This window comes from Halichoeres trimaculatus, unplaced genomic scaffold, assembly GCF_033239565.1.
Source record: "Halichoeres trimaculatus isolate MK-OKI-2021-1 unplaced genomic scaffold, fHalTri1.1 fHalTri1_scaffold_15, whole genome shotgun sequence".
NCBI lineage: Eukaryota > Metazoa > Chordata > Actinopteri > Labriformes > Labridae > Halichoeres > Halichoeres trimaculatus.
The window spans coordinates 25,794,313-25,820,703 of record NW_027437193.1 but is presented as its reverse complement, the minus strand read 5'-3'; the positions used below and the strand labels follow the sequence as shown (position 1 = coordinate 25,820,703).

The following is a 26,391-nucleotide window of genomic DNA, read 5'->3' as shown; positions in this document are numbered from 1 at the left end:
TTTTTTTCTAAAAGAGAGTCCATTTCATTTTCATTGTATCTTTTTTCTCTTTCTTGTTTGTTAAATTTATTATATTTCTTGTTTAATTTATTTTATTTAAAAGATCCTGACCTTTCAATTACAGTTAAATACTCTCAGGAAATTCAACTTTCTTGCTTTTGATATGGTGTACTCACTTTATTATCCGATTTATCATAATTGCATCAATGAAAAATTGGGAAAAAAAAAAAAATATTGACAATAATATCATTTATCAGCAAAAATATTTGGAAAATTATCGTCTAGCAAAATTTGTTATCGTGACAGGCCTATACATTTTCAACTAGTTTTCAGGTAGACTAGACCGGCAGCTCTCAAACTTTTTCAGCCCTAAGACCCCCCTTAAAGTGGTGACTCCCAGCTGTTGAAATACATAAATAGGCCGTTTCAAAATTAAGGACAAATTGACAAAATGAAAGGCCTAAGACCCTTAACTAAGCTTATTGATATAAAAGTAGACTGCCTCTGTGTACACATCTGTGACTTTCCTCAATTAGTCTTCCACTGATCTCATCATTACCCTGTCTGTGATGCCTCAGAGGTCTGTGGCAACAAGGAAATGTGTTAACAGATCAAATTAGGGATGGATACCTTTCACATTTGAAATGATTTCGTACCAATGCCCGGTACCTGGCAGTCCGTATTGGTGCTCAAGAGTATTTTTGTGTGTGTTTATGTGGTACTGAAAATCAATTTGTTTAATTATGAAATCCCAAAGTTTTTCAATTTAACATATTTATTCTTCAATATTTGAAGATAAACTTGCAATGCTGTGTTCATGTCCAGCATGGAAAATCACCTACTCTTCCACTCCCTCGCAGTCAGATACATTTAGGTATTGTTTGATTTTACGTGAATCGGTACTACAGACAGAATTCCGTCTGTACCTATGAAAGTACCTAATTCGGTACCCGTCCCCTGATCAAACATCGTCTGTTTGCATGGTTATATATCAAATTCAACCTTTAGTTTTGTTTGGATGTTACAACTATGGACGAAATATGCAGCTGTAAAGGGTTTTGGATTTTGCAAGGCATTTTGCAACCCCCCGACCTTGGAACCACTGAAGTAGACCACTATGACATGCCCTGCAGACAGCTCTGAGGGTACAGTGACCCGTGTCAAGAAATAAACTTTAAATGACAATTTTTTGTTTTTTCCTAAATTTCCATTCTTAAAAAAAGCACAGTTATACTTGATCTGAAATCATTTACACCAATAGCGCATTGGTGTAAATTGGTTAAAAATGTAGCCTGAGTAATGTATGAACAGCATATACCAACATGTATCCACTCTTCAACAGCTCCTTTTCAGCCTTTAAGGTCTGTTTGTCAGTAACACGCTTGTTAATCTCTCGCTGTTCTGCTGTTGTGAATTTCTTTAACCTCGTGTTCCTTTTCTGTTTCTGTGTACACTTGTCAAGTGGTTCATCCAGTGTGACCCCGGCCTCCTTTCAGCCTCTGAGCTGTTTTCAAAAAGAAAGACTTATTGTTCAGGTTGGACTCACAATACTAGTCGGTATATCTGTAGGCTTTTCTTCACTCGTCACCTCAGGTACCTCAGGTATGGAGGAGGCCCTTCTGTTCTAACAGGCGGAGAAGCATCAGCAGCTAAAAGTTTCTGATGGTTGTTTAACTGGGGATGTGCTGCACAGCGCTGCAGATAAGCTTAGCTGAGAATATGCACGTTATCTTGTTTTTGGGAAGTGGAACTCAAGTGACTTACAGTGTTACCGACACTCCCTATTCTGGCTTTTTACCAGCTGGGCAGAAAATAATTTGGCTAAAAATATTTTGTAATTGTTGATTTTCTTTTTAATTATTGAATTATTTTTTACAGAATACTTCAGCATTCAGATGTTTGTCTCCACATTACTGTTCTGAACAATCTGTTGTCTGTAACTTTTACTATCAACATGCAAACCTTTGTTTGTAAACTCCAGAGCCCACAGAGTGAGGCCAGGGGTCGTGCTGCGCTGATAAGCATTTGGTGAAATGCAAAAAAATGCAGCACGTCTGTCTCCAATGTGACAAGGCTGTGAAAAACTTTCTGCTCATCTGGCTTTTCATTTTATAAAATGTGGTTCAGCTTCTAAGGACAGTCCAGAGAAGGGTCTGTCTTCTTTTTTCATTCCAAGTCACCAGCGTCCTCATCAAACATGATGCCTTCAGTACCCACAGTTCCTCTCTGCCACCTCTGAGTCCTTCCAGAACAGGAGGTGTTAAGCTACAGGGGCTGGTTTAGCTGTTAGCTGCTAGCCACAGATAGAGATAAGGAGCCGGTCTGTTTGACTAACTTCTTCCAAATTGACCCCAAAGTATGGTGTTATGATCTATATTTGCAGTTTTTCGCCTGATCTGACTCGGGCTCAGGTGACATCACTCGGGGCACATTTTTCTCAGCTGCTCTTGAAGATTTTAAGAGCGTACTTTGTTCCCTCAGCAGGACTCTGTCTCTCTCTGGGACCTGCTGAACCACTCTTTGGTGTGAAATTAGTGGGCCTTTTCTTGAGCAAACTGTGGCATTGAAAACACTCACAAATAACCTCTTGTTATAGTTTACTTTCCCTCTCTTGCTTGACCAGTTTGTCTCATATCTCCTGAGTTTTCATGGGTTGGGAAGTTGGCTGCTTGATTGGTGCTTGTTGTTCCTGGCTCTTGATATTTTGATGCTCTTAGCAGTGTTTGCTTGTTGCCTGAATTCAATCCTCTTCAAAATTAAGCTGCCCTTGTTTCTGCCTGACACTGTATGTAGAAGGGACCTCTGAGGATTTATGACCTGGATTAATCAATTGACCACTTGTATGTTTCTGTGATTGTCACAGGGCAAGGATGCTTCTGTCTTGGCGCTAACTATGAAGTTAGCATCAAACTCACGATGGCTTCAGCCGGCTGTACTGTAATCACTGAGTGGCTCTGGCTCCTCTGTGCTTCATCTCCCCGCTGAAAGAACTCCCATAGGGCAGCTGAAATCTAAATAGTCCTGACCTACTTCTGCTCAGAGGCAGATGATGGATGGTGCAGAGAACCTGAAGCCTCCTGAACACCAACACTGAGCACTTTCATCACATTCTTTCTACCTTTATTTGCTCCCCCAATTACCCTACCTGTCTGTCTGCTGCCAACTGCAACTTGACCTCCTCCAGCTTAGTCCTCCAGCAGGTTAAAGTCACACTAAAGCTTTGTTCAGCAGAGAGGCATGGAAGAGTTTACTCTGTAACTGGCTTTGCAATCTTACCACTAACCACTCCTGTGGAAGAAAAGTCACATGGCGCCGACCTGTAGAAACGCCTCTACAAAACCTCAGCAGAAAAAGTTAAATCTACTCTCGCACTTTCCTCTTTTACCTCTTCTTGCACTTTTACTCCCACTCCCGTCTTGTCACTTAAGGCCACTGTGGGATTCCTCGTGCCCAACGAGTTAGCAGGGTTATTAAGAGGTTCAGCGCTGTGAAACTCAACCTTTGATGCAGCTTCTGGTTTGCAGTGCAGGCACGCTGAAGGAAAAACCATGTGTCATGCTCCAGCTAGATGTGTGACATCAGCCTGCAAGAATGCTCCAAAAGGTTATTTCTGGCTGCTGCCAGGTCAGATTGTAGCTCTGGGGCAGTTGGTGCGAAGCATGAGTCGCTTTGTTTCAAGTTTTGCGCGAGATAGAGATGGTCCAAAGCAGAAGGAGATTTTTGCCCTTTTGCCTACATTTCTTCTCTTGATTCTCGGGGTTTATGAGGGAGACGGCACTTTCACCACTGAGCACATCGACTGGCTGCTTCACAAAGACTCGCTTTCATAGATGGATATTGCCATGTTACATTTGAGGGCTACAAAAAGAGTCTTTGAGAGTGGAGCATGTGCTACTTGAAAACAGGGAGTGATGATTCCTCCACTTCTTACCTCAAACATGAAGAGGTCGCTGGACTCCAAGTCATCTGACCTCCATGATTACAGACCAGAACTGTCTCCTTCATAGCTTTCAGCCTTAGCCGTAGTGAAAATAATAAAAGTAGGGTGTTTTTTTCTCATTCTGAGGAGGCGTGTGCTCGGCTCACCATACGTGAGCACATGTGTTGGTTTTTCTTGCACCATATCCGACAAAAGTAAAATTAAGCAGAGGCATAGGAGGGGGGTTTGTGAGAGTGTTTGGCCGTGAGGTAATGTGACAAAGCGAGTTTGTGCCAGAGATTTCTAGGAAAGGAGCTCTGGCTGCTATTATATTCACACACATGCTGTAAATCAACTCATCATCCCCCTGTGTGGTGTGTGTGTGCTTATGTCAGTGTGCATTTACATTTATGTGAATGTGGGAGTGAGGAGGTAACTTCTTAGAGGCACGAGCCTGGAGTAGATTAAATATGTGTGTGTGTGTGTGTGTGTGTGTGTGTGTGTGTGTGTGTGTGTGTGTGTGTGTGTGTGTCTAGGGGTCAGTGGGGGATTTCCTTTCCCCTTCCCCGAATATACATCCCTTGGCACAGAACAAAGTGTGCTTGTAGTTAATCACCAGTAACTCAGGAGGTGGTTTCAGTGTTAAGTTGCTTAAACCCTATAAATAAACTCTTAATATCTCCACAACTGATCCGGTTTTCACTTTCTCTGCTGAAATCAAGAGGCAAAGTTGCCCTTTTCACCCTGTGTTTTTGGTTTAAAGGAAAAAAAACTGAGCCTGATGGCTGCCGTACTGCCGTAGGTGAATGGCTCGAGGGAGGCCCCCAGTTTACGAGGTTGTCCCCACCGTTGAACATACATTCCTGCATCGAGGTCAAGACTCCCTCTTCTACTTTCCTCTGCGTGTATGTCCCATATGTTTCATGGAAGGCTTTAAATCCTCCTCCCAACTGAACTGCACAATATGTACGAAGGGGGTTTTTGTTAGGGGAAATTAAATTGCGTAGGAAAACATTTCTAGGAATCAAACCTTGGTCTGCTTTAACTGTTTCAGCTCCTCCATCTTTCAGTCTCCTCTCTTCTTTCTCTCCCTCAATGTGGTTACTGCAGGAATCCCTCCAAGGCTTTCTACCAGGCCTTCCAGTCTGGCAGCAGATTAAGAGACTCAAAGGCCCACAGTGATAGGTACAGTACGTTACTGGATTGGCCTGGACGGGCCTGCAGTGTGAGACAACGTGTGTGCAGTGTTGAGTCGCAGCAAGCTTTGCTTCCTCCACGTGCATGGATTGAGTTTGGAAACAATGGAAACAAAGCGCTGTAGCAGCAACCGCGGGATTGGCTGATAGATTTATCAACGACATCTCCGTCTGTCTCTTAAATTTCTCACAGCTAATTTTTTTTATGCATCTGGTGCTTTCTTTAACATGCTCTCTGTGCATCTCTCAAAGGCTCTGGTTGGTTTGTGGTGTCACGTTTATAACCTGGATCGATATCACGCTACTTAACAGCTTCACTGCTGACATTTTCTTGGGTTGATACAAATAATGTGACAGAATACAGTCGAGCAAGCTACAAGAGAGGTCAGACAGAAACAGATCTAACAACATGACTCATGGGATGTGATTATTTACTGACAATAAATCTCTTTGTTAAGTTTCCTTGACGGATTCAAACACTGTGTCTAAAAATGTCAAAAATTGTGAAAAATGGAAGTAAGAATCACAGAATAATTCACTGATTATCCAATAAATGATCAAGAATAACAATAATACAAAAAATAAAATCATGAAACAGGAATTCCTTGATACTTGATAAATAACAGGACTGTAAAAAAAGTGATATAAACAATGATATTTAATCAGCACTACCACCAGGAGTCATTAAGTAGTGATAGTTGAGTTCAAGTCAGTGTTTGGTTCATACTCTTAAAAATTAACTCTGGTTGCTTCATTTCTTACTCTTAGTGATACATTACTTTGCTCTAACTTCTCACACGACCGGTTGATTTACTTTTGGAATACTTAATAACATCACCTGAAATGTATTGTCACTTGATTACTGATCAGTAGGGGTGGGAGAAAAAATCGGAAATCAATACATTGAGAGTTTTTGTTTGACAATTTCAAAATCAGGATTCTTTGTCAAAAAACCATTTTTTTAAATCAAATTCTTCATTTCAGTCTTTGTTTATAAACTGGATTGGAAAAAAGTGGTAACTTTTTTCCAGCAGAGGGTGAAATGTTTCTCTCTGACTCACCTGATGTGCATTTTATGGGAAAACATGGCTCCTAATTTAGTCTGTAGACATTATCATCATTTAACTTTTTCCCTATAGTCTGGTGTTAAAAAATTAAATTAAAAATCATAAATATTGAAGAATCACAATTCAAATTGTATCGGCACCCCAAAAATCGCAATAGAATCAAATGGCGAGAATAGCATGTTGTCCCAGCACTACTGATCAGCTATATGATCCAAAATGCTGAACATGTCATCATCCGCATAAAACCTTGTAAAGAGACTGGGGGCAGTATTTCCTCCATGACATGTGCCGCTTCAAGCCTTTCTATCCCTTTTATCCTTGAAAATCAAGCCTTGACTGCTCGATTGTGTTGGCCTTGTTCTCTTATCTGAAACATAAATTAGGATCTGGAGGTCTTTATCCACCAGTTTTGTGTCAGCATGTCACCTCGGAAGTTGTTTCTGGACGGCTACGGTTTACACTTGACATCAAGCACACATCCTCTTGTGCGTCAAATTTAAAGGGGACATATCATGTTGATCCGTGATTTAATACTTACATATAAAAAAATAAAGTTGAAAACAAGACCTTACACCCCCTGAATTTTCAAAAAATGAGATATTGTATTTTTTCTGATATCCTAAAACGAGATTTGATGGCTTTGAAAATAGGTCATTGACATTTGGCTGCGAGATTTCGACCGTTGTGACGACACAAGGATCCTTTCTTTTTATTGGAGTAATCTGATAAAGCAGCTCCTCCTCTGTGATGTCAGTTAGTCACACAACCGCCACCGAGGGATACACCCACCAAGAGCAGAGTATAAACGTATAAACTATACATGTTCCAGTACCGGTTTGACTCACCGCACTGAAGCGTCCTGAGATGTTCTGTGTCGAGCAGGATTTTCTTCCTCCTGAGCTGCAGAACCGTCCGGGTCTGACTCGGGGTCCAATACAAAAGGACGTATCCTACACTCTGCCATTTTATCAATGCCTTACGGTGAAGTTTTGGCAAACAGCAAACTCGCTCAGTCTGCCCCATCCAATGTGGCGATTTTGTAAATACTGCCATGCTGCAAAAAGCCGACCCCTGGCTCTACCCCCTCCGCTCTCTGATAGAACCAACCAATCAGAGCACAAAGGGTTGTGACGTTGCGAGGTTTATTCATTCTTCTGTCCTAGCCTCCCAACATAGCAACGAAATTAGCAAAAAATGCTGTGTGAACGACAAATGTAATCCAGTTACTTGTTTCCCTCATGCTGCTCAAATATGAAGAAAAATCTGGTGACTCAACGTATCATTTGAAACTAATATCAATTTTATGCACCTCTGATTGGAACATTATATTATATGAGTTAAGTCTATTATATTTGAAAATATATTAATTTCTTTTTTTTCAGGCTTTTTGTATCTCTATTCATGTAGTTTGTCAATTGTCCACTTGGGCTAGCTCTGGAAGTACTGGAAACCACATAAACACCACACCCCCCAAAAATGGAAAAATCCACTTTCACAGCATGAATAAACATGTCTAAAGCCTGGTACAGAAAATATGTCTCCTGTCTGGATAGCTTATTTCTCTGACAGCTCACATCATACGGAGGGTGGATTTTTCCTAATCGGAAGTTTGGAAGATATTATGATCATGGGTTTAACCAGTCAGAGCTTAGCTCAGCTGATTTAGAAATGGGGGCCCCATAGCTTTTAGTGTGGGGGCTCAAAGCCCGCACCATTTCCAATATGGCTACCACTGACAATTTCCTTCAAAGCTCTGTTTCAGATACGGATGGTTGACTTCGCTGAGACTCCATCCATTTCTTATTTGGTCTATGGGAGTGACGTGCTGCATGTGTGCCATAGGTTGGATTTGAACCCGCCCTCTCGAGGGCTAGGGCTCCAAGTTCCCAGCACAATAATAATTTGCTGAATCCAGTTCTGTCTCACCTTTATTGAAAAATGTGCAACATCGTCCAAAATTAAGTTAATAAATTCCGTTTCTGAAGCCACAAATATTCAGGCTCAGAGTTCACACGGATGTGTATGATGAGAAGAAACCAATAAAATTAGAAGTCAGTGCGTATTTTTAAGACATCTATAAAAACAGCTCGATGGGAGACTGCAAATCTTCAAAATGTAGTAAAATCTAGACATTTGGTCGCAGTTAGATACATTAGTTAACCAATAAAGCCCAATGCAACGATGGAAGTTTAAACAGAGTTGGCAGATAAAGACTGTAGCGTTTAAGCTAATGATCTGCTTTACAAGCATTTCCGCCTGATACTCTGAAATGTTTGTCTTTCTTTTTATACTCTATCTTTGATCAGACTGTACCTCTGCAGCAAAAACCTGTCGCCTCATCTCATTGTTAAAAAGGCACTGTGGATGGAAAAAGAACCAATATTCAATGATTTAGATATTTGGAAATAAATTATCTCTTCAACTAATACTGGTCGTTGTTTAAAATCTTTCCACACAGATGAGGTGACTGGCGATGAAGCACACAGTAACACCAAGCTCTAAAAGGAGCTCTGAACAGGCTCATTTAGTGATTATTTATCCTCCTTATGGGTCTTCACTTCCTGGTGAGTGATCAGGTAAATCTAATGGTTTACTGACATCATGATCACCTGACTGCTCCAGCTGACTGCAGATGATTTTTTACTTTTTTAAAAATGGCCAAGCCTTTAAAAACAATACCAAATACTTTTAACAGACTGCTCTTTGGGCCTCTGAAGTGGCTGGAGGCAGCTGCAGTGTTTCTGTTTTTGTATTTTCTCCACTGCTGCAGTCTCTACTGAGTCACAGTTGTGGTGAAGGGACTTTAATTCACAGCTGCAGTTTGAATTCATCCCCGAGCCATCAGGTTGATACATGCTGGTGTTAAATGTGGGCTATTAATACAGAAACCTGGTGACACAAATAAGCACCTGACAGTGTGAAGTGACAAAGTGCATCAGTAATTTTTTTAGCAGGCCTTTTAACAAAAACGAAAAAGGGAAGCACATCAAACCATATTTTAGTGACAGGAAATGAAAGTGGTTGTTTAGAGAAATATATAGCTGACGCACCATCACCAGTCACTCAAGAACCAAACACATACACGAACACACACACACACACACACACACACACACACACACACACACACACACACACACACACACAGTATCCTTCAGTTCTCCATGTTTTGGATTATAGAAGCTAACAGGTAGATCTGTCTGAGTGTTGTCTTACAGGCCAACTTTGTTTTACGCCCCCTCACTGTCAGTGTTGTGCTTCTACAATTCTCCCTCTTTAATCTGATTTTCCCTCTCATAAAAAGAAGCAGTACACTAAGATGGCACAAACACAAGCACTGTAATGAACCCCATGCCTCACTCCTTTTTTTTCTGAGCAGAGCTGTTGTGGATACACTGCTCTGCTAAAGGCTGCCTTTGTTTCCATGGGAGCGAGGAGAACCACATCTTTGTTTGAGACTGTGTTTGGTTCATCTTGGCTCACGGACGGTTCATTTGATTTAGATTTAAGCGGCATCATGTCTTGGACAAACTCTGTGAAGTTAAAAGAGGGTGTTGCCAGAGTGAAAATGTGTCCAAAGTATTTTTTGACAATTCAGATTGATTGATACTTTAACACGATGTGATTGTTTGTAACTCCACTAATGGAAACCGTTTGGGAGGAATAATTTCAGATTTTACAGATTTCAAATATGCCAAAATTTTCCAATTTATTTTGGCTGAAATCAGTAAACAACATGTTTTTTCCCCTGTTGTAAGGAACACCAAGCCACCCTGAACTAGAGTTGAACTGTACTCTTGTTGTAGCAGTTAAAAAAAAAACCAGACATTAAAGGGATAGTTAAGGTTTTTTGAAATGGGGTTGTATGAGCTCTATGTGACCACTAAGGACATTAGATACAGTAGAAAGTTGTCTCCTCTCCCTCAGTAAGACACAAACTGTAATCGATGGTGACGAGGAAATAGACGCTAACAGGGACAGACCGTACCAGATTCAAAGGCTATTTTCTCTACCTACAAGAACTAAAATCAAAAAGTAATACCACAGTTTAAGAGTACAATACATAAAATATTTTTTAAGTGCATTAAGTCTTCGGAAATATAAACATTTATCTGGACCTAACTAACTGGTCATGTATCCTTCCGCGCAGCGCTAGTGCGCTCCGTCCCCCCTCCTCCTTTCAGCTGTAGGGAATGTAAACAAGCTATGCTTCGGGCGCCGGTTGTAGCCTCGTGTAAGTTTGATCAAGTATCGTAATTCTTTTGTTTATACTCTTAAGGATTGTAAGGCAGCGTAGAAAATTCAAAATGAGTGACTATGACAGCGACGATGAAGTTCCATTCACTTTGGAACCAAAAGGATACCTGCATGAACCAAAGTAGCTACACAGAAGAGGAGCTGCTACAGATGGCGACTGAAAGGAATACAGAGGAAACATCTGCGCCTATTTCCTCGTCACCATAGATTACAGTCTGTGTCTTACTGAGGGAGAGGAGACAACTTTCTACTGTATCTAATGTCCTTAGTGGTCACATAGAGCTCATACAACCCCACTTCAAAAAAACAGAACTATCCCTTTAACAAGAAAAAACAACATAATTTAAAAATGTAGAAATTCAGAAATTTGTGTTTATTACTTTAGTCGAAGCACTGAGGAGTGAGGCTAAACATACCGTCAGAACTGACGTGCTGCTGAGGAATTACCTCTCAAGTTTTCCTAAGGTTAAATACTTTGGCTTTTTATCAAAATACTTGCAAAAGTAAGGAGGGCCTTTGTTTGTGCACAGTGGTAATAAGCTTAAAATATCAGAATATTAGCTTGTGAGCCCCAAGATGCTAAGCTTAATTCTTTCCTCACAGAGCTGCTTGAGTAGCTGCAGACTCTGACTTGTTTTAAAACATTTTTTAGAAGATGTTGTCTGAGCTAGGATCTACAGGATATTTAAATTTCTGCATATGAGAAAAATCTGCTTTGTGGATAACATTGTACAATGCCATGATGATAAGTGTGGTAAGGAAAAAAAAAGGTTGGATGCGATCAACAGCTTTGTCTCTCTCTGCTGCTCTAAAACTTCACTCACTTATCAGAGGGTTGCAAGTAGGGATGGGTACCGAATTTGGCACTCTTATAGGTACCAACCAAATTCTGTCAAAAGCACCGGGTACGGGTACATGTAAAACCAAATGGTACCATGTTTAGGTACCTAAATGCATCCCTTGTGACTGAGGGAGAGTAAGAGTAGGTGAATTTCCATGCTGGACATGAACACAGCATTGCAAGGTTATATATTTGAAGCAGAAATACGTTAAACTGAAAAAATATGTACTTTATTGCTGAACAAATTGATATTTTTTACCACATAAACACAAAAAAAGTATAAAAAATTGGTACTGTTGAGTACCTGATAACTGTTAATATTCTGCTCGATAGGGTTGTTACTGATAAGGACATCAATGTTTTTATGCTTTTCATAGTTTGTGCACACCCAGGGCTCCAGACTAACTCCTTTGTGTTGGTAACACTGGTGTGCCTAAATTTTTTCAGGTGCAACAGCGCAAAACCGACCTGATTATTACTTCTTGGCGCAGAAATGCAGCTGGGAGAGGCTACACCTGTCATGGCATACAGCATGTTCTTCAAACATTTTTTTTTTTAAATTTCGTTACAAAACCACTTCTGTATGCTCTATTACCCACCATATTCTGACCACACTCCCGACGGTAACCGCAGTGCACTGCGTTCCGTCCTTTGTCGTACCTCAGTCAGGTAAGGTGTTTCAACCAGTCCAATCTAAAGTAATAAACTTTGGGCTTTTTAGTTTGAGTCTCAGGGCCGGCTTCTGTCTCAGACTCAGTTTTCTCCTCTGGATCTGAGTCTGATAGTATCACTGAAGGACCGGGACTTGTTGTCATCTTCATGAAAAAATTCCACTTTCTTTTTCGTTTCAGTAAGGCTGCGCTCAGGTCGCTCACAGTTTTTAAACACACATAACTTAAAGCACAGCCAATCAGAGGCAAGGACCCACCCTCGCTCTGCCTCTTATGGTGGTTTAGACCACAATATGATCCTTCCATGTGTGTTCAATCACAGGAGAACAGAGGGATGATGGGCATGCGAAAGAAGTATGTTGTCACCTGGGCAGGGTCAGGTGTGGCGCTGTGACAGAGAAAAAGTGCGAGTCTTACTCTTAAAACTTTTCTGGAGCCCTGTAAGTAAGGCTAGGAAGAAGTAGTATCCAAAATGCATCTGTTAATATTCTAAACTTCTGAAATAATGTTTGTTTATATGCATGAAACAAAGAGCAGTTCTGACTCTTTGGATGTCATTAAAGGGTTTTTTTTTTTTTTTTTGACGATGTCAGGATTGATGAAATAGTGTTCTTTTCATGTTCAGGTCTTCATCCAGTTACTGGGCAGTCAAACTGATCACACTCACTGGACTAACATTAGAGTTTATATGTCAGTGTGTTGAAACTGTGATGTGTGCGGGCATCACATCCTGCAGATCAGGTGGGGATACTGTGTCAAATGCCTCGTCAGCTGGTGAAATCCTTGGTTCAATACATCTTTTTTTATGATGACAACCTTTCAGGTGTCTTCAAAGATTCATTGTGTTCACTTGAGGACCTGAGAAAACCTCTGGCTCATGATTTACAAGTTAAAACTTTTTGCCGTGTTGTCATCTTGCTGCAGCTGGGCATGTTCCACATGTTGGTGTGTAACGACACATCTCATACCAATCGGGTATATAATGTATGAAACCTGTATCACGCATACCAAAGTGACACACCGACCTCTATACAATAGGTTAAACACACATGCTCTCATGAAGGGTTTTTTCTCTTGTACCGCAGAAAATTCAGACTTTTTCTCAGGTGTGTATTAGAAATGTTCTCATCAAGGTGATAGAAATCTTGCAGTTTATTGAAGTTCAGACACAGCTTTCTTGTTATAGTCTCGTAGTTTCTTCAAATTCTGTTGTATTCTGGGTTTCAAACTAAATTTCATCAGTAAATCCCTCGTAAGAGTTTTCTTTTCACGTCATGTCGTGCCAGCAACTCTGACACATACTCAGATGTAACTCTTGGACTTCCTCCTTGATTCTCTGCTGGCTCACAGCCAGTGCACCTCCACATGCACAGCTGTGTAATGTAACAAAACGCAAACAGTGGCAGTTGTCTTGGATATAATTAAATGTAGGCACACATGATCCAAGTGTGAAAAGACGAGCTCTGGATACTTCTGGTGTTGACTTTTTCACAGTAAGCCGGCCCTGCAGGTCTGCATCGGCGAAGCAGAAAGGAAGAAAAGTAAAGATAGATTTGAAAAGCTGAAATCCTGACGTGTAATTAAAGGTTTTCACACATGACAAGTGACTTGTGTGATCATCTTGTGCACCTGTTGTCCTTGGGCAAGCTATTACGCTTAAGCTCTAAACTTGTCCCATCATGCCTCAGGTTGAGTCAAATAGACTTTGCGTTGTTTTTTACTAAGTTTCTGACAGAAATCTACTGAACTTAAAGTTGCCGGCAGTTGTGCCAGAGGCGAGGAATGACAACTATCCTATGTGTAGATGAGTTATTTACCCTCCCCGAGTGTAAACTTCTCTGCCTCTAATGGGCTTTTTATTGACACTTGTGTTTTTCACCAGCTGGAGCTTATAAATGTCAGTCATGTCAGTGCTCAAGTCAAAATTTACAGAGGCTCTGCTTACGTAATCAGTGGCGGTGTAGGTTCAAATCCTTGTTAGCATAATGTTGGATGTGAGCCCAGCCCTCAGGCCTCCTGGGCTTGACCTCAGTGGTTGCATACTGTTTGCTTTGTAATGCTGGAAAAACAGAGACGCAGGCTTAACTGAGCATCAAACATGTTTTGTATTGAAGTCAGGCGCTCGAACGGTTTCTTGGCTTTGACTCCAGATCCAGAGGCTTAAACAAGATCATGTGTGTCAGGAGCGCTGCTTTAACCAGACACATTTGCTGCCGAGCTCTCAAACATACTTACTCATGTTCTGGCTCACAAAATCTCCCTCCTGTGCCAGTGCTTCCTGGAAGTTGTTCTTGGGGTACCACATGCTGTCCTGAAATGCTTCGACTTGTTATTCCCTCTCGCTGTAGTTTAATAACATTTGCAGGTTGGGTAAAGAGACGCTGCCTAAAACATCACACTGTAACAAAACTATCTTACCAAAGAAGAAAAACTAATGGTCCAAATCTGGTTTCCAGTCAGTGTGTAAATCTATTTGAAAGACTCTGGCAAGTCTGGTTGTGTTTTCCAGTCTCTATAGTTACAAACCCATCACTGCTCTGTCCCATGTCCCAGTGATAGCGGGTGTTTTGAGTTTTTCCTCTCTTCTAATTCCCAGCAGTGTCAGTCGAGCTCATTGTGAAGCCATCAAGAAGAAAATTCTCAATAAAACACAGCAGACCTGCTGCTTTAATGGAAGAGGGATTATCCAGAGCCAACAGGGCCGGTGTGGAGTTCAGCCGTCAAGCTGACCACTAACCTCTGAGAAAGAGATGCTAACTGGAGTTTAGATGATTTAATAAGCTCTTGCGAGTTGAAGTCAACACAGCATCTTTGGATTTGTTCTGGTCCGTCGAATCAGAGAAAATCAAACTGCATTATGGGAAAACATCAGGGCGTTTTTCACTTCTCACTAAAAGTTTTGGCCCAGTTTCTCCCTCAAATGTAATTTCATCCCCCAAACTTCAACTTTGGTCTGTTACTCCTCAGAATCCAGGGAGCGTCTGCCTGGTGTCAAAATCTACAAACTCTCCTGTGTGTCTGAAGAACAGCTGCATTAGCAACGTCTTCACATCGGCACTCGTTTTTAATTTTTTCCATCTGGCTCATCCCTGCTTTTTCTTTCAAACTGTCATTAGTTACAAACCAGACTTTGACTTTGAAAGTCCCACACATCTGATGGTGATGTCTTCATCATTCTCTCTGATACATTCACTCACAGTGAGCTGTCTCACTAACAGTTGATCAGAATAGTTATTCAAATGAGATTTAAAAAAAAATCAAAGACTGAGCTTAACAGTTGTGCATAATCTAAATAAAATGTTAACAAGTCACAGAGAGTACAATGTTTACATCAAAGCTCTTGTGAGGACTTTTTAAATAGTTATGAAACTAAATGAGATTAATATCTCTTTAAAGCCTAAAAAAACAAATGACCACTAAAACAAGACGTTGACTGTTTCTTTTATTTCTGTTTCAGTTATTTTTAATGTCCCGTGGGGGCAGGTGTTAGATCTCATAATTAACTAGTGCTGTTATTATAGCCATAATAGTTGAAGAAGGCAGGTTGAAATCACGTTACACCAAAGACTGTAATAAAGAAAGACTGATTTGTCCACATGAGGGCACCAAAATCAACTTTAACTGAAAGTTCCAAACAGCAGCTTTAATGTGTTATACGACAAAACGGCCAAATCCAAGCACTTTTCCTTAAATGTTATTGACACTAAAGGATTTTCTTTTCTATTGTGAGGTATCACTAATATACCTTTTTAAAAGTTTTGTTACCTTCGCCAAGAAGGTTATGTTTTTGGGAGGGTTTGTCTGTTTGTCTGTGAACAACATAACACAAAAAGTAACAAACGGATCTTGATGAAATTTTCAAAAGTCAAAGTGGGATAAGAAAGAAGTGATCTGGATCACCGTCTGGATCCAGGATTTTCTTTTAAAGGATTCTTTATCATTGTGAGATAGGGCTGTTTTCACCATATATGTATATTACTCCACCATAAATGGTCGGATTGCTTTGCAAAACAATACAAGACAAGGTCACCATAATTTCTGACAGATGTAAAAGTATGATCCAGATCCTGGAAATATTCTGGATACTAAGATCTGGAATATGAAATATGAGCTGGGTCATCGTGACTTTCAACACTGTCAGGAAACAAATTATCGTACAAACCTGCAACTAACACCACATTGTAGCAAACAGTCTGCTAAAAGGGAGTATAACATTAAAGTAGGACTAATCACAACATGCTTGGCTAAGGTCTGCACTCATAGAGTGATTTTCTAGTTATTTATTTATTTATTTATTTATTGATGCAAGCCAAGGCCAGTAGACACTTAGAAAAACTTAAATTAACCTTGAAAAGTGTGTTTCCAAATTTTTTCGCAGTCTAGTTTTGGGTGATGGTTTAAAGTGTCAATGTGTTGTACCCACACAGGTTGGCCGAGCTTGTTTTTGTCAGTGCTGTCTGAACCCACAATGAAGCAATGAGGGCGTAGCCTTGAGAGTCCATCTGAGTCTGGACTTAATAGAGTGAGAGATTCCTCTGGGCACAGGCCTAATGAAAACTCAAGTTAGAGAGCAAAACTCTAACAGGCCCGTGTGACGCTTCCTCTAATTAAACACACATTTACGGGGTGAAGTTGAGGTTGATGTTTTTATTACCTCACAGCGTTTGGTTATGTAACTACTCATAGGGGGTCATGTAACATACTCTGTAAGCTGGAGAGATTTATTGAGAAAGTACTGACAGAAAAAGTGAAGTTTATAATTTATTTCTATAGGTGTTTATTGTGTTTCTGTCTTCAGAATTGATTGACACCATGTACATCCAAGTTGGCGCGTGTCCTTCTTTGTTCATTGTGAATGTGTTTGCATGTAGCTCCTTCAAGACGCTGTCATACCTGACGGATCAAAGGCGCTGTTCTATAGGACAAAGGATGTGAGTGACAGTGTTTCATAGCAGCAGAGGTATGGGGAACATTCCTTCCCCTTGTCCAACTTGCCGATAACGATCTGCTGAGAGCTTCCTCCAGCCTCACACACATAGATTGGAGGGTGTTGAGAAAAAGAACATTGTGTCCTCAAAGGGGAGTCTTTGCCAACCTGGTGTCTACCTTCAGGTGTCTTCCCACCACATGGTGGCACTGGTCCCCTGTGAAAAGAAATCCATGCTTTCCTATCAACATTTGTTGCAGGTGGAAACCTTTATTTTTGTCATCTCCAAGGGCGACACTGAGTTTTCAGGCCAAGAAGTTAATTTACCTATCACGATTGAGGCAGCAGAAAATCCAGATTGATGGACTAGTTTACCACTGCATTTAATATTTTACATACATTTGTTAATGACTATTTTACATCATGTCAGACTTTTAACTAATGTACACCTAATGTGACGTTTATCTGTTGGAAGCATAACAGCGGCCTCTGGTGGACAAACCGTTAAGTGCTGGCTCTAATCACTGTTAGTATGAGGAGCCTTTCTGAAACTGAACTTTCCCAAGTCATTTATACCTGAGTCATGTAGCTGTGTTTAACACATTCAATTAAGATAGCTTTTGATGTCTTTTTTAGTTATTTCGTTCGATGTTTTTTTCATATAAAGCATTAATTTATTAACGTTATTTTACAACCTGCTAACTACAAAGTCCTCCTTTGTGTAATAAGCAGTGTAAGATTTTTTGTCATGACTGGGCCTTCTTGCATGTCTAGTGTTTCATCAGTCGGACCCTCATTATACAATCTATGGTCGGACCATGGAGCAGGCGGAGCTGCAGTGTCTCCCCGCCTCCTCCTGTCAGCCTTTCTGACTCCTCCAGCCCTCGCTTCATATTTCATTATACCAAATGTGGTCACAGTAACTGGACTGAACCGCCTGCGGTCCACACCGGTGGCCTCTTTTCCCACCGGTGTAGCCCCAGCAGCGGTCTGCGCCATGCCCTGCACGTTCTCCTACAAACCGCGGTGCTGCCCCGCGGGCCCGACCCGGCGTGACGGGACCTGCGCTCCGATGCTGCTGTCCTGCCGGACCCGCTGCAGGTAACGGGAGGCGCGTACGTAGCGGGAACTCGATTATGAACCTGACTGATTATGTTCTTCGAAGTGGCGTATCAGAAACAATCTTTTTTAAGCAGTTTATCAAAGTTGTGCATTTTCAAGTTTGAACCACTGATTGTTTTGCCTGGTATCTTTGATTAATATGTCTTTATTTCTGGATGGAAAGTCTCAGTTTTCAGGGTCTAACAGCGCTTAAATTATTCTGTAATGAGTGCCAAAAAGTATGTTAGTAAGTCAGCAGTGCTCCTGGTGCCTGCTGCTTTGTCTGCCATGCACAGCTGCAATAGTGATCATCTGGGTTTGATGAACTGGGTCAGAATGAGGTCATCCTGGCTGTGCGTTCCTATATGTTAGAGGAGAGAGTGTGAAGGTTTTTATCAGTAACATGATCTCACCTGCTGTGGTTTCTGCTTGTCACACCTTCACTGAGGATTCACCTCAACTCTGCTCAGTTTCCTGCACTTTTCCCTCCCTCTCCTGCTCACACACTAGCCTGACCTAGTTAGGTGTTAGATTTTTCATGGTATACGACCTGGAGTGATGGCAGGTCATTTTATATGATCCGTTCCTGATCCCCTGCTGGGCTGATGTCGGCTGTTTGATTAATTCATCACACAGCTGTGTTTTCTGCTTCCCTCCCTCTTATGTGCTTTTATTTAATCCAATACTGGTGTCCAGTGAAGGGTCCTGCTCTGTACACACTGACCAGCATTTCTCCTTTTACCTTTTTTTAGGGAAGTGGGGAAGAAGAAAAATGACAGCTGGGGAGGTCTTGGATCCTGAAAGCAATGAGACTAATTCAAACATCTGTGTTTTCTTATTCACAGAGCCTCGGGAACAAATGTTGCTGCCATTGATAATAAAATAGAGCAGGCAATGGTAAGTAATCTATTTAGCACTGATCATAAACTAGAGTCACATTTTTCATGTAGCTTGTATAAATCAGGTATTTATTTGCAGAGATAGATGGTGACTTCAGGGAGCAGATGTTAAACACATAAATATTACTGTGCTTTGCTACTTGATTCAAGTTGTACGGGTTTATTTTTGTTGCTAAGCATTTTTAATTATGCAGAATGAGTATTTTAGCCGTATGAACTGATTTTCTGCATGCCATTTATAAGCACATCAATCGTCCTCTTTTCTCCTGCAGGACCTGGTGAAAAGCCATCTGATGTATGCAGTGCGTGAGGAGGTGGAGGTGTTAAAGGAGCAGATCAAGGAGCTGTACGAGAGGAACTCTGTGCTGGAGAGGGAGAACGCCGTCTTGAAGTCTCTGGCCAACAGCGAGCAGCTGTCTCAGCTGCCCTCCCAACCGGCTGCCAGCTCCAGCAGCATGCCTCCCCAGCAAGGACTCAGCCAGCCCCCGCCACAGGCCCAGCCTCTGCTTCAAGTCCAGCCCCCGCCTCAACCGCAGCCTCAGCCTCAGCAGTCCCACCCCCAGCTCCAGCACCACCCCAAACCCCAGCAACTCCAGACGCAGCCTCAGCTCGATCCTGGCCAACAGCAACAGCAACAGCAACTGCAACCCAACGTCACCTCCGCTTGAAGTGCATCTGCCCTGCTTCCCCTAGGGCATGAAAAAAGAAGAGCATCTTCTCTGCAACCTATTACAACTTAGTGTATGTGAAATTAAAAAGAAGAAAAAACTCTCTGTCTTCTTAGCCACCAGCTTGACCACAAAGTACAGCTTGTATGTGTGTGAGTGTGAGTGTTTGAGTGTAGGGAAAGAAAGCAGGCATGACTGTGAAATGTAAGTGTGTATGCATCTGTACTGTGGGCCTTTCCAGTGTTAATGCAATCATCAGAGAGCGAGAGAGAAAGACTTGGCCAGAGAATGAGGAGGAGGAGGAGTGTGTGGAGACTGGATTGTGTCAGAAAAGGGTCAGGAGGTTTTTCCATCTTGGCTGTTATCCCAGACCGGCTGACTGCTGGGTCCCAGCTCGTGGACGGGATGTGACGCTGACCTGAGACCTGCTCATACTGAGGGCGTGGAAAGGGAGGGGTTCGCCTCACATAAGGGACAAACAGGAGTGATTGTCAAAACAGAGAGTGATTATTTTTTTAAACGTGAGACAAATGAGGGGGTGAAGGGGTATTTTTAGCCTTGCTGTTTATCTTGTATTGAAAGAAGTGGGAGAGATTGAGTCTGTTGTGTTTTTTTTGTCGTTTGTTTTTTTCTCGGGGCGCCACACTGCTGCCGTTACTTTTTACATCAAGTTTAATCCTTGCATCAGTCTTCTTGAGTTCTACTGTTAAGTGTTTTATTTATTACAGGGCTGCTATTTTCACACATGAACAATTTCATGACACCTGTTTAACAGTAGCCCGGCGGATCGTTTCCTGTTTCCTTTTACAGTGTTTCAACATTTTGGCCATACTTCCAAGAGGCAACGCTTTGGATTAGTTGAAAAAGTAGGCACAAATAAATTCTGACAAATACTTAACACTAACTCAAATTTTACTCTCAAATTGCCAATTCCTAGTTCAAGTTCCAGGATGAATGTACATTTTTGTATAAAGTATTAAGAGCCTTCGATGGGTGACTCCATCTATGACATCAAATCTTAACGTGTGCCTGCAGTCGGCATCTGGTGAAGATTCAACTCTTTAATCAAAAAGTGAATTAGTGTTGCCATACCCCTCCTTCTTTTTCCTCCATTGTTTTCCCAAGGGGGGAGGGGGGCAGGAGGGGAAAGCTGTGAAATCCTTCAACCTACTTTGTAACCAAAGATGCAAAGCTGTGTAAATTGATTATTTTTAAATGCACACTCATGTATTTTTTTTTCTTGTTTGTTTTGTTACTTCCTCCTTCACATTTTTTGTTGCTGTTCAGCATGTTTTGCATGATCTGTAATCTTCAAACCACTTTCTTACCTCATTTTTATTCAGCACTCTTATTGTAAGATAGTCTGTGAACAGTGTAAATGGGCGAGGGGGGGGAACAATGCAGAGCAGAGTGGGCAGAGAGAAAAATAACCTAGTGTTACTGACACTAGTCACAGAAAAATGAAGTGAGCCATGTTTTGTTCATTTAAATGGTGTTTGAATTTCATATGCCAATAGTTTTGTTACATTGCAAATTTTAATGTATTTAAATAAAAGCAATATTCAGATTCCAAACTCTGTCTGCTTCTTTCTAAAGGGGTCATTTCCCAGATCTAGAGACATGAATCCTTTTGGTTAACAGCAAACTTAACATTAAACACTGAAATTCAGATGACTAACTTATTTTCTACAGAGGCAGGCGGCTCTGTGAGTTTCACTTTTACAGGCATTGCAAACGTTCTGAGAGAAATTCATTTATTGAAACAAACATTACAAAATAATTCGCAAAAATATCAAAAAAGTTCTTCTTCACATTCATCCCACTGAAGATAATCCACAGCAGTCTTCTCTTAGAAACAAATACTTCTCAGAGGCCCGTTCAAGTAGTGTCAACAGTTCAGAGTCCACAGCTTTCCTTCCCACTTCTGGACGTTCACAATACAAACAACTGTGTACAATGATATGAATGAGGAACGCTGACCTATTTTAAACCGTTTCCTCTTTCACACTTTAGGTCTTGCGTCGTTGCAGATTGGACTTATTCATCCCTGTGTTGCTCTCCTTTCCTGTAGTAAAGTCAATCAGTGTGTCTCACTTCCTGTCCGTCACAAAGGTGAAGTTCATTGTGTGGCTGAGCAGGACTAACAGCTGCAGAGCTGCTTAGTGTTTACAGATCGTCGTCTTCTTATCCGCTAACCCACAGTGACAAACCTGCTGCCTTTACTGCTGTGTGCCGTGGCGGTGCGCCGATCCTTAAGGATGCGGAATCGCTCATTCAAAGTCATCGATGTTTGCTAAGGAGGTAAAAACCAGAGACATGCTTAAATAAGGGGACAGACGTGTTGATTATCCATCAATAAAAATCAAATCAAATAACTACAAGAATGGTCATACCGGTTTCCCGACACTGTTGATGTCAAACTGTAGGGGAACTCCTTTGGGTATCTTCTTTTCAACCGTTTCTGTCTTAGCAGGAGCTGAACTGGGAGCAGGAGGGTGTAGTGTCCAAGCAGAGGGAGGCCTACAAGAAAACCACAGTTACTCATTTTAACCCAGAGCAGCCTCATGTGATGAGACATTAAATGTTAGTCATGACTAAAATCATACACCTCTCTTTTATGAAACAGAGTGAGCCACTACAACAGCCCCCCTAACAAACACAAATCCAATGCTGATGTGTTAATACTGTGCAGAATTAGTGAGACTTACTCAGGCTGAGTCCTGGCTGTGGGGTTGTCAATTGAAATGGTTAGGATTCCACTGCTGGTTGTTGATGTGCGCCATCTAGTGGAGAAACAGAGAGGTGTCACATCATCGCAATGAACGGTGAGTGGCAAACAATGGTCTTCTTTCCTCTCCAAATGATTCACATCCTCAGCTTATTTCCTCTTCCTCACACACGTGCACACACAAGAGAGGAACACACCGGACGAAACAGACTCAGGGAGGTCAAAGGAAACTCACTGTCGAGTTCTCACTGGAGGAGAGCGAGGATTGGGCTTTTGCACCTGGGCCTGTACCTGTTGACATGAAACAAACAGAAAGCAGTGCTGACATCAGGGTTGAGTTAAGTCTTGGTTTACTCCATCTGCTAATAGAAAACCCATTAGACAAATACAGGGCATTTAACAACAGTCAATAACACACAACTATCCTGTACCTTCAGTCCTCTGCGGAAAAGAAATGTGGCCTGGCGAGCTTCTCTCTGAGTCTGCTGGACAGTTGGCAGTGGTCTGCACAAGTACAAGCAGCATTAAAATCCACAAACACACACCAAAGTTAACCTCATACAGTGTTCATTTAGGTCAGTCCTTTAGACCTGTTTAAAATCTAACACTCTCTCTGTAACACTTTTTTAGAAAAGGATATCATGAGAATTAAAAGTAAAACTGTGGCTTCAGGTTTCTGTGACACCTCAGCAGATCTAGTCATCTTCCAGAAAAGATACAATAAGTACTCCATACACAAGTATATACTTTTTGCCCTCACCGTCTCTGTAGCTGAAATGGTCTTCTGACCGATGTTACATTCTGGCCTCTCTGGGGATCAGGCTGCCTGTACGGCCTCCTCTGTACCTCTGGCTTCCTGTACGGAGCATCGGGGCGCTGAATGAAGGGCTTTGTCTTCTGTCTTGTTCTCTGAAAGACAGTTTAGTTGAAGAAAACAAACTTCCAAAGGGCATGGTATAATACATGGTTCTATAAAACTATGTCAAAGAGCCAGCTGTTTCGCTACATTCACCAGATTTGAGAAACCCATCGGTTAACATGCATTTCTCAGTAAAAGGAAATGTGAAACAACCTGATAAGTTGGGGCGCTGGTGCTAAGATATTCAAATCAAAAATTTTCTTCACTGTTTCAACAGCTATTTTCATTTTTAGCTTACTTCTTTGGAGAGATTTGGAAAAACTGACTCATTTCAGAGTATGATGTGTCTGAATATCCTGTAAGTGAAGCACAGCTTAAAAGGAACACACCATGGTCTAATTAAAAAAGGGGGAAAAAAACGGTTTTAGAAGATGAGATGTGGAGATTCTTATCAAGCCCCTTAGCTTTGATGAAAAAGAGCTTCTGAACTGACAGCAAACAGCACAGACACGTTACTTATGTTTGGAGCAGATAACCAGAGGGGATGCCAGTTAGCAGCAACTGGAAGAAGCATCTGATGTCTTTTAAAGATGATGAGACCTTTTTTCTTTCTTTTTTTTGCATTAGCAGATGTTGTTTATTGGGTTGGAACACGGGAAGAAAATGGTCCTGGAGTTAAAGTGTGTAAAATTTTGTTTTTGTAATCATTGTAATCCTGCTCGAGAAGTGATCAATAGCAACAGCACTCAGTGGCCTTCATTTATAAATATTTCATGGGAACATGTGCAGATCTGGGTGCAGAAACGAACTTACAGCACCGTTATTGTGTTATTTATCAAACTTATAACACAGACTGAGGAGTGAGTGGAGCTCTGACTGATCTGCATTAGTTAAACCCAGAAATGATGAAGGGACAGACCAACCTGCACCTGAATCTGATGTAGATAATGAAATATTTTTAGTATGCAGGACCACAAACTGGTTGACATATTTAATTTCATTAACTTTATTTGTAGTCCTTTAAAAAAGAGCATTTACACATGGGTAAACCAGAGTGATGATGTAAATATACAGCAAACATCTGTTATGATTTGTCATTATAAAAATATAGGTTGACTGATTAATATACCCCCAAACGAGACAATCGGTTGCTCATGTAAATGTCTTCGTTACTAAATAGTCTGCTTCTTCACACACATTTCACATCTAAATGATGATGCTGATTTTAGGAGTGAAACAGTAATCTTCATGATAAATCCTATAATCAATACATTTTCCTAAAAAAAAACCCACACTGAAAGTTTGATTCAGTGTCCTCTGAATCTTCTTTGAAGTGACTCCTCCGTGGACCTGGGAGTGTTTTTAATCCCTGCAAACTGGCTCTCTAATTGATGGATATATTTTACAGAGATTGATAGAATAAGAGTGAAATGTTGGATAAGGTTAGGTGTCATATCTAATTCAACTATCAAAATTTTAATCTATGATGTGTCTGTCTCTCGGAAAATGCTTTGCACAAGCTAACAACACAGTGGGTGTTATGCTGAATATATGCTTTGTTCCTCTTAGATACTTTGTAATCAATAATTTATGAGAATTTACCTAATGACTTATAAAAATCTAAGCTTCTAACTAGGGCTGAACAATTTATCGTTTTCAGATCGAAATTGCAATTTTAGACAATGCAATTTTGAGATCGCCAAAGCAGCAATTTTTTTCAGCGCTCCTGACTGACTCAGGATCTGTTGTGTCAAGTATTATACACATTCTCTTTTACAAATTTGTAGACAATCTATATGTTAAAAGTGCTGGTAAGCAGGTCAACAACACAAAGCCTCTGTTTAGGACTAGAAGTTGGTGAAAAAAGATTATTTATTATCACTATTGATGATTAAAAAATCATGAATTGCAATATCTGCCAGAAAAATTAGATATTTTCCTAAAATCGTTTAGCCCTACATGTGAATATCCCAAAGCTTGATTTGAAGAAAATCGTGAATCAAATTGAAATCACAATATCTGCCAGAAAAATCGCAATTCAATCTTTTCTTAAAATCGTTCAGCCCTACTTCTAACATGCTTTTCTACATCACACTGTAACTAAAAACTGTCACAAATGACATTGAAGCTAAAAAGCACAACATCATCATCAGTGTTGTTTTTTCTGCTAAAACCAAAGTTGTGTGAGTTAAAAAAAAAACAGTCCAGTACACCTTAACAAAAGCAATGAGGTGCTTTTATTCCATCAGCCACTGCCTTTTTTTTTTTTTTACATCTATTTTCAGCTTGTATTCAAAGAAAGCAGGCTTCATCTGCACACCAGCGCTGCACGCAACACGGTCAAAAGGGAGAAACAAAGCTATAAAGCTCAGACTTTCTACCATATGCTCTGTTATTCTGATCAAATCACACCCCTGCTGCTGCCAGCATTTTACATCATGGGTGGCTAATATCTGTCTCCAGATTGATATGTACTCCTGTAATTCTTTCATTACCTGGTTTACTGCTGCTCTGTTGAGTGTCCCCACTCTCTTGAGCAGGGCAGTCGGCCTCCTGGCTGCCAGTCCTGTGATAACCCCCTGACCTCTCCGTCGATTAGGCAGTGGGGGGACCATCCGGTTTCTCAATTTAGCTCCCCCTCCACGGGGCACGCCACCTCCTGACAGATAAAATTAGCAACACAACACATGTTCAGACGTGTCTGGACAGGTGAACATGCAAAGCCGACAAATCAAACAACACGAAGCGAAGAAGTGTTAGCATACACACCTCCTCTCTGGACTGGAGCAGCAGCCCGGGATGAAACTGCTCTTCCTTGATTTAGACGGCCTTTCTTCTTTACTGGTCGACGGGTTATAGTGGCCTGCCTTCTGTTTAACTGCTGCTCTTTCTTGTTCAAACGAATGATGTCATCTGTTAACAAACACACGAGCAATGACGGACAAATTCGACCTCATGCTCAAATGAGATATATAAGTCCACCACTGACAGCCTCCCACCAGTTTGTAGCTAACATGAGCTAGTGCTCTATTTTAGTAACGTTTATGTTAGCCAGTCAACACCTTACCTAACGACATGTCCACTTTATCGGGAACTGCTGCTTTTCTTCCCCGCCCTGCTGTAAACTCGTCTTTGTTCATACTTGCAGAAACACGAAAATAATTCGGAGTGACACAAAAATACGACAACAGTTGTAAACCGTGTACGCTCTTGATTAGGCTACGCTACAACCAACACACGAAGCTCCTTTCAACGTAA

At 41.1% G+C, this 26,391-nt stretch overlaps 2 protein-coding genes across 2 annotated transcripts in view; one reads left to right on the top strand and one right to left on the bottom strand.

Moving 5' to 3' along the window:
- LOC141803900 (TSC22 domain family protein 2-like) overlaps positions 1 to 21,114 on the top strand; it is a 31,306-nt gene extending 10,192 nt beyond the window's left edge. The window contains exons 2-3 of the mRNA XM_074687972.1: positions 18,825 to 18,876; positions 19,151 to 21,114. Coding sequence (XP_074544073.1) covers positions 18,825 to 18,876; positions 19,151 to 19,546 — 448 coding nt within the window. The 3' untranslated portion in view covers positions 19,547 to 21,114. The remainder of the gene's footprint in view (positions 1 to 18,824; positions 18,877 to 19,150) is intronic.
- A 224-nt stretch (positions 21,115 to 21,338) lies between these two features.
- LOC141803903 (UAP56-interacting factor-like) lies at positions 21,339 to 26,387 on the bottom strand. The gene is made up of 9 exons (XM_074687975.1): positions 26,201 to 26,387; positions 25,903 to 26,046; positions 25,629 to 25,792; positions 23,035 to 23,183; positions 22,706 to 22,778; positions 22,510 to 22,565; positions 22,255 to 22,329; positions 21,940 to 22,066; positions 21,339 to 21,839 (listed from the first exon to the last, which is right to left on the bottom strand). The coding sequence occupies exons 1-9, from the start codon at positions 26,271 to 26,273 to the stop codon at positions 21,738 to 21,740; spliced, it is 963 nt and encodes a 320-aa protein (XP_074544076.1). The 5' UTR covers positions 26,274 to 26,387; the 3' UTR covers positions 21,339 to 21,737.
- Between the last annotated feature and the right edge of the window lie 4 nt (positions 26,388 to 26,391).